We start from the raw sequence: 9,136 nt of genomic DNA on the forward strand, positions 1-9,136 counted from the left end.
CCGTGTTGACTGATTTCATCAAGAGATGAGTAAAGTATATATTAATAAAAAATGGTTATATAAACATAAGAATCTATGACGTATCATATGTGCATAAACGTGCTCTTCTGTTATGAAAATACCAGAGGCCCGGTGCACAGATTCTTGCACGGGTCGGGTCCCTCAGCCTGACCTGCAGGGATCCGGCTGAAACCCATCCGGTGCACGAATATGGGTCCCTCAGTCTGGCCTTGCGGGGATCAGGCTGAAACCAGCTCTCTGACATCCCTTGAGGGATCCTGGAATATGAGACCCCCTCCTGCAGGCCCATCCCCAAGGACCTGGATGCCCACTGGCTCCCTCCTCCCTACTTCCTCCTCCCTCCTCTCTGGGTCCGGGGTGCAGGTGAAGCAAATTCGGGGCTGACAGTGCCCCAGCAGCAACCTAACCCACGGCTGATTCCACAAGGAATTGGGCTCCCTTCTCTACTGGTCAGAGTGCCTGCCCCCTGGTGGTCATTGCACATCATAGCTACTGGGCGGATAGTGGAAGGGTGAGACAGTCGCTTAGGCTTTTATATATATAGATTGTTATTAAATTCTACAGCTATTTACTGAGATCGACTCTGTGTCAGGGGTCCTGCAATATGCAACTGAAGCTACAGAAAAGAATCCAGGCATGCTTTCATCCCTCATGAAGCTTGCACTCCACTAGACATTATATATATGCAGTGATTTCTGTATAATAAAATCTTATAAACACATGTTTTTCATTTGGTCTGATTTATATGTAATTTTCTCTGGGAAAGATTGGTTAAAAGATAAGCATTCCATATTTTAAATGTGCACAACTGTTTTATATCATGGTATAAATACATCCCTCAACATGTATTTATATAAGTAAAATAAAATGGAAAATTGTGGGAACTCATGGCAAACGTCCAGTTGCTTCAATTACCTGATTTTTGTCTAGCAAAATGATGGGGATAATTGCTGTAATACTCCACCTTGACTAGGATGTGATAGCTACTGACTTAAAGTGATTTTCTGTGTTGGAAGTAGTGTTTTTAAACATCATCACAAAAATTAGCTGATCTAATATTTATGATGGTTTGGGACTTAAAAATAATATAATGTAACACATCATACGACCTTGACTATTCATTTTCTGCTCATTTCAGCTTTAAAATGAATTCTTAAGCATTCTTGTTTAAAAGTTTCCTGGTTTCATTTATGACACATGAGGCTTACCATATTACCACAGTTTATATTGTTATTTCTAGTTGATGTCAGAATTAAACATTATTCATTAGGATATCAGTGTATGTGTTTTTCCTATAAAAGATTATGCATTATATGATTATATATTCTACAAATAATAGAGATGGTTTCTTCCATGCCTTCTATTTTTGAGAATCATAATTTGTTTCTTATGTATTGTTTAAATATATAGATGAATTTAAATACCTCAAACACTATTTGATATTGCTAAGAATTTGTGTTTTTTGATCACTGATATTCAAAATTTAAGAACTCAGTATCAATAGTTCTTTTGCCATTGTATAGAGATGAAAATTTGTTCTTGTCTTGTCTCTCTTTTTTAGTAACATCTTCAAGGGGTCAGCTGTGTGTATGTATAGCATGAGTGATGTGAGAAGGGTATTCCTTGGTCCATACGCTCACAGGGATGGTCCCAACTATCAGTGGGTGCCTTATCAAGGACGAGTCCCCTACCCACGACCAGGAACTGTAAGTAGCCTAGATGCTTAAAATATAAAAAGAGTAACTGTCTGCTTAAAATTTTAAAATAGCAGCTCTACTCAGATATTAAATACAGGTTATGTAAACCCAGAATTCCCAGACTATAAATGAAAGCAAGGAAAGGGTTTCTGTGTTACAATGGAACTCCATGTTCAAAACCATTTTCTTTATGAACATCCGTGCTTAACGTCAGTGCTTACCAGTTATGAATACCCATCATTTTTGAGTAATAGAAACTGAATGGACAGGCTTATTTATTTTGTTTTCTGAATGGGATATAGTGAATATGGCCTTTATGGAGAGTTGGAATAATTAGGCTACACCTGGACTTATTCTCTCTGATCATAGCAGAGGCTTAAATGGAGAAAAACTGTTTTTCAACTAATATTGCAGGTAAAGAAAATACGTGAAAAAAATCTCATAGAATGAGCAGGACCTATTACTTTATGAGAGGCTGTCTGCCATCGCCAAACTCTCCTTTACCATCTAGCCCTGCGCACATGCAGGCTTAAAAAAAAATGGACAGAACTCAAAGTATAACCAGCTTTGAATCTTATTTAAAGTAGAGATGAAAAAGAAAAGACTTCAGTATGATAGCAAATGAAGGAAGCCTTCCTCAATATGATATCAGAGGTAATAGAAAATTTTGATAGAACCATTCACTTAAGTGTGACATTTTTTAATCCTAAGAACCATTAAGGAAGTAATTTTGTGTGATGAAAAAAACTTGTATTTGAAGTCTAACTTTCATTACTTTCATTTCACTTCAGCTTTTTAAAATTCTGTTAAATTTAAGTAAGTTATGTTTTCTATGATTTTATTAGACAAATTCTTTTAATAGTCTTGTTTTTCTGTATTGTTACACTTATTTATGAGCAAATTAAAATTTTTCCATTTTACAAATATTACTTCTACATGATGGATCTTATAGATAAAAAAATAAATAAACTTTCAGAATAAATGAACAAGGTGGAATATCTATTAATTAGGTGAAGCCCAATGGGTTTTATAAAAAGCATAAGATATATATCCTATTTCTTAGTGGTAAACTGTTTTGACTTTGTTGGTGGACATTTTTATATCCCTATGGCTATTTATATCTCCATGGCTAATGAATGCCACTGTATTCTAAATACAAACTCTTGTGAGGTTCACTTCAACAAACTTGGAATTACTTCAATGTGCTAGATATTATGCTGCTATTTGGAGTTACAAAGTATTTCATCTGAAGGTGTGTAAAATATATTTGGAATTATTAGAAATAATTAGAAATTAGTAATTAGAAATTATTGTGTGCCAGATCCTATTTTAAGAGCTTTATACTTATTGATATATATTGTACTCAATAGCCCAATTATTGTTCCCATTTCACAGATAAGGACTCTGAGGCAAGGATAGGATCTAGGATGCAGTCCAGGCAGTTTGGTCTAGAGCCTGTGCTCTCACCCAGTATTCGTGGAGGGTTGTTATAACATGGGAAATGAAGTCAGCATATGCACCAAGTGCTAAAGGCAGAAGGCAGAAAGCATTGCCTGATGTAGGAATTAGGAGACAGATGCCAGGAGGAGATAACACCTAACGCCATGAATAACATTTACGTGGATGAGTTCATTGATCCCAAAAAGTGGCAGCTGAGAATTTGTCATTTCATCACATTACTGGTGAAAAATATTCTGTGACCTTCAAATGGTGTCAGTAGATGATATATATTTTTATTTATCTTTTTTAACTCTTACCCAAGGATATGTTTTTCAGTGATGAGAGAGAGAGAGAGAGAGAGAGAGAGAGAGAGAGAGAGTTGTGTTTTCTATGCACCCTGAACAGGGATAAACCCCAAAACCTGGGTCTGTGTCTTGACCTGGATTTGAACCAGCAACCCTTCGGTCCTCAGGACTAAGCTCTAACAACTGAGTCTCACCAGCCATGGTGGATGGCATTTATTTTTAAAGGAAAACCTGTAACTAAGTAATGCTAGATACTAAAATAAAAGTCCAGAAAGGCAAAAGAATGACACAGATATAGGATAAAATAAAAATTAATTCCTTACTGTAACTTTAAATCACACATTTCTAAATTTTTGCAAGCTATATTTAAATGGTAGTAGAAAAGCAAAAACTAATGATAGATGTCATAAAAATATGCTTTATCATTTCTTCTAAGAATTTATAGAGCTTTTTTATATTTCTATAATATAAAATAAGTAATTTTATAATTTACTTAAACAAAATGTAATTCCTTAAATCCTTCAACTGTTACACTGATGTGTATGAGTGTGTGTGTGTGTGTATACACATATATATACACATATATATATACACAACAAATGTGTACATACATATATATGCATAAATACATACTCTTTTTTAAAACAGGTTTATTTATTTTATTTCTCATGAATTATTAATGATAGATATCAAGGTAATTACAGACAATTGATTTCTCCTTCTAACTCTCTTGTAAGAACTCTATATTCCTTTAGCTCCAAAGCTGTTACGTTAAGTGGCAGAAATTACTTAAGTGGAAGACAAAAGGCATGAGACTGGAGATATTGTACTCTGAGTGCTTGTACCACATAATTAAGTAAAAGAGACTGTGAAATCTGAATTTTCTCCTTTTTGGCTTATTACTTTATATGGAGCATTTACATCCAGCGATGATATTTTGCCAGCGTACTACAGTGCATCCTCTCTGACTCTCTATGGCCCTCATCTATTCTACTTTGTCCATTCTGATTGGTCAGTTTCAGTTCCCTGCAGGTTACCCACGTAATAATACCTGTTCTTATCCCTAAAATAACTTTTTAGTGATAGTACTTTTGATATGTTTTGTGGTACCTTTTCAGAGTTATGCCAGAAACAAAGCAATAAAGAATAGTTTATATTGGCTTTTAGTTTGAAAAAAGCATTTGTATTTTGGCATATACATAGGATAAAAATCAAATATATCTAAAAAATTATTCTGAATGTCTCTAACATGTAAGTAACATTATTTCTTTTACTTAAACAATGATTACAGGCCATTTATGTCATATATTGTTATACTAGTGCCCTGGTACACAGATTCCTGCACATTGAAGGATATTAATTAGAAGGTGGCCCGTGGGGCGGGACTGGGCGAGACTGGCAGGATAAGCCCTGTAGCCAACCTCCCACATCCCCTCCCCAACGGGCTACACCTAGAGCTAAGCCAAGACTCTAAGGCAGTGGTTCTCAACCTTCTGGCCCTTTAAATACAGATCCTCATGTTGTGACCCAACCATAAAATTATTTTCGTTGCTACTTCATAACTGTAATGTTGCTACTGCTATGAATCATAATGTAAATATCTGATATGCAGGATAGTCTTAGGCGACCGACCCCTGTGAAAAGGTCATCCGTGACCCACAGGTTGAGAACCGCTGCAAGGGCATCGGCAGAGTGAGCAGGGTCCCTCCAGCAGGTGGGTTCCCATGGCCTGGCCTAGGGTATCGGGCCGAAACTGGCTCTCCAGCATCCCCTGAGGAGTCCCGGATTGGGAGAGGGCAGTTTTCAGGTGATGCACCCCGGAATCGGGCTCCCTCCTCTCTGGTAGACAGTTCTCAGGTGATGCAACCTGGAATCGGGCTCCCTCCTCTCTGGTTCTGGGAGGTGTCGCCCAAAAACTGTAGCTGCCAAGTCACCACAGCTCAGCAGCTGTCACCCAAGAACTGTAGCTGCCAAGTCACTGCAGCCCAGCAGCTTCTGCCCCCTGATGATTATGCTTCATAGCTACCAGTTGGATAGTTGCTTAGCCATATATATATATATATGTATATATACATATATAGTTGAGCATCTGCCCCCAGATGATTATGCATCATAGCTACCAGCTGGACAGTTGCTTAGCCATATATATATGTAATTTATAATCATATTAACTATATTTTAATCAAAATATATCCTTCTCTTTATCCTATCAGTGTCCCAGCAAAACATTTGGTGGATTTGACTCTACCAAAGACCTTCCTGACGATGTTATAACATTTGCAAGAAGTCATCCAGCCATGTACAATCCAGTGTTTCCTATTAATAACCGCCCAGTAATGGTCAAAACAGATGTAAATTATCAGTTTACACAAATTGTAGTGGATCGAGTGGATGCAGAAGATGGCCAGTATGATGTCATGTTTATTGGAACAGGTAAATATCTGATTTCAGCTCTAAATTTCCTTCAAGACCATTGAATTCAACTGAGTAAGTCTACTGAGAATAAAAAGGAAGTTTTTATAGTCATTTTCAAGGTATAGTTAAATGTTAATAAATGACTACAAAACCTGAACATTATATTGTTATAATGTGTTATCTTTGTAAGCAATTTGACATTTTAAATTCAATTTTTGTTTCAATCAAAAGTTGATAAGAATGATCAGGTAAAGCTAATAATTAAGTAAATAATCAATATCCTTATCATAACTCTCTCTGGACAGTGGCTTTTTAGAACAAAGATGTATTGCTCAAACCATACCTAAACTTGCCAAGACATTCAGTAATGGCTTCTGAATTAATTGATTTGAAATTATCCAAATTTTAAAAATACCATAGAGTGTAAATCTCCCAGCAAATAAATATGAGAAACAAAACTTATTCAGTGTATTTGCCATACAATGGGGAGGGGGGCGCACTATATCAGAAAAACAACAAAATGGAGTTACGGAATCATCACATACATTCTTAGATACCTTTCTATAGAAATTCAACAACCTCATTTTAATTCTTCTTTGATTAGAAACAAACTTTTTACAGGTATATTTTCAGAAAGAATTCCATTGTTATTTTGACATATTATTTTATTTTCCCCTCCTCCCTTTAATAATACTGTTTTGAAAGTGCCAGTTACAAATTTGAAACTTGCTACTTAGGGTCAAATTCCAAGGTAATAAATTCCTCATCTCCATTAGCATTGCTAACTGACATAAATCAATGGGAAACTGGGTGAGTGCCTCACTGAAACCTGGTATAATAACATTTATTTTCCCTTGGTGAGAAAGAGGTTAAAAATTGCATTAACTACACGGGAATGACAATCTTGGAGTAAGTGCTTTAAGGACTTAAAGTTTTATAACAAAATCGTGAAATACCTATGTTATCAGGTGTAACAGTGTCAGGTTCTGAGCCATACATTACAGTCTACTTTTACGAGAAAGTTTCTATATCAAATGGCAGAATCCCAATGAGACTCAATGTTTGCTAAAAGTCAGTGAATTGCAAATATCAACTTCTGATTACAAATATGTTTAGAAATTATAAGATGATATGATTTCTTTTTTATAAATTTTAGTTTATTATTTAATGTCAAACTATAATTAGATCTCTCTACAGAGTAATTAATTTTGTTCACTAATGTCACACTTGCCTTTTTCTCCACCTCTGGCCTAAGCATGTTGAGAAGTCCCTCACTCGTTGTCAGTGCAACAAAAGCTTGCTTTCGGCTATTTGACCAAAGAAACCCAATCACGAGTTTTTAATTCTACTTGGACACATGCTGTCCTTAAAGAAACCAGCTTCATGAGCGTGTTGAACGGCTGATGATGTGGATGGCTATCAGTCAGCACAGACCTGGGTCATCTGTCAGCAAAGTAAATTGATGACAGTAATTTTATCTTTTAACTAAGTAGCACATCATAATGTATTGATCCTAGTTGAGTAATCTGATTCAGTTTGTGTGAAATTGTTTGAAATACTACTCGGGAAAACTCGATCTGGAACACAGATAAAGTGATGTTAGGATACTGGAGACCCATCAGAGGCACTAAGTAGTTTAACCTAACTTACCTTTAATCTTTGGTATTATAAGGAGTCTGAGGTCCTGTAAACATAGAAGGATCTTCTTAAAAGAGGAATTTTTTTTAACTTTACAAGGGATACACTAGCAACCTTTTTTGATCTCATATATCACATCATATTGGTCCCCTGAAAATGGTTATCAGTGATATGAATACATTGAATTTTTTTTCTGCCATAACTTATTTTTTACTGGCAAGATTTTCTTCTCAAATAATGAGTCTTTAAACTTGATTAAAATGAACCAGTTGAAACAAAGTATAATTTATCAGCTGATTAGAATTGAAATGTTGAAGAGTCAAATTTTTTAATTTAATAAGGCCCTGTTCTTCATTTTATCAAGAAATAGGAATGTGCCTGTAAATACTAGAAAATTAATATCTGCTTAACCCAACTTAGAATAAAAGTGACAGCTCTTGTCATTAAAACAATTTAAAATTAGAATAAACAATGCTTGAAATCTATGTAAAATGTATTCAACTTAATAATTTTTATGATTTATGCTTCTGAATTTTAAGTTCTTTAGTACTATAAAATTGATTAACCAAAATTGATAAGCCAATTATTAAAAAAAAACACTGCAGTAAGTAATCCAAGGTGTTTATTTTGAGAGATAAAGTTGTCACTCATCCCTTAATGGTCATCGAGCTGTCTTTAGGGGCCTCTAAGTACTAAAGGCTTTCAGGTGACAGGAGCATGAACAGCCAGGCTCTGAAGCTCTAACCACTCTACAAGTATCTGTTGCTTGACAACATTCCTGGCTTTTTGCAACTACATGAAGTCTCCATAGTAGTCCCTGATTTCATAACAAGAGTGGAAAAACCTGTCATGTCAAAGCTGGTATTATTTTTGTTGTATTTTTTACTGAGACACCTGACAATTTAGACTAAAAATAATAGTCCAACCTAGCAATTATTATATACATTTTTAATAATGCAAGTTCAGGGTGATATCATCTTCAAAGCTTTTTTTATTTCTAAAAAGTAAATTCTTTTAGTTTTATGCTATGCTTGTAGTTTATCTAGTTTCATGAAAGGCATATGAATATTTTAATAATTCTGTAACAAAAAAATAAAAGGAAGACTGAGGTCAAAATGTTCTTTCTGGTCAAATACTGGATCCATTCATTAACACTAAACTCTGTTGAGGTCTGTTTAAATTGTGCTTTTCTCCATTTTCTCTCAAAGATGTCGGAACTGTTCTTAAAGTGGTTTCAATTCCTAAGGAGACTTGGCATGATTTAGAAGAAGTTCTGCTGGAAGAAATGGCAGTTTTTCGGGTGAGTGCTGCTTAATTTCACGTGTTAACAAGTTCACCCGCGTGTCTTTCCCCCAGGACAGCTGCACACTACACTTGGTATGGACAAGTAGTCTAGCAGACCCTTCTAATTAGCTTGTCAGTTAGAAAGCCAGACACTAGTCAAAATAAACCTTGAAGTTTTCAATGCTAGTAAAATCTAAAAATGTAGAGAAATGTATTCTTGGCTCATATTTTGTTTTCTCTATGATAATATATATGATTTACATTGTATATTATTTATGTAAGTTACCTCAGTGAACAAACTTCATGAGCCTCCACCTCCAAAATCTTTTCTTTCAT

General features: G+C 35.3%; 1 protein-coding gene across 1 annotated transcript in view; it reads left to right on the forward strand.

Annotated features, from left to right (window-relative positions):
- SEMA3A (semaphorin 3A) overlaps window positions 1-9,136 on the forward strand; it is a 231,698-nt gene that overhangs the window by 189,061 nt on the left and 33,501 nt on the right. The window contains exons 9-11 of the mRNA XM_015572694.1: window positions 1,583-1,727; window positions 5,677-5,896; window positions 8,725-8,816. Of these exons, the coding sequence (XP_015428180.1) occupies window positions 1,583-1,727; window positions 5,677-5,896; window positions 8,725-8,816 (457 nt within the window). The remainder of the gene's footprint in view (window positions 1-1,582; window positions 1,728-5,676; window positions 5,897-8,724; window positions 8,817-9,136) is intronic.

This window comes from Myotis davidii, unplaced genomic scaffold (genome assembly GCF_000327345.1).
Source record: "Myotis davidii unplaced genomic scaffold, ASM32734v1 scaffold49, whole genome shotgun sequence".
NCBI lineage: Eukaryota > Metazoa > Chordata > Mammalia > Chiroptera > Vespertilionidae > Myotis > Myotis davidii.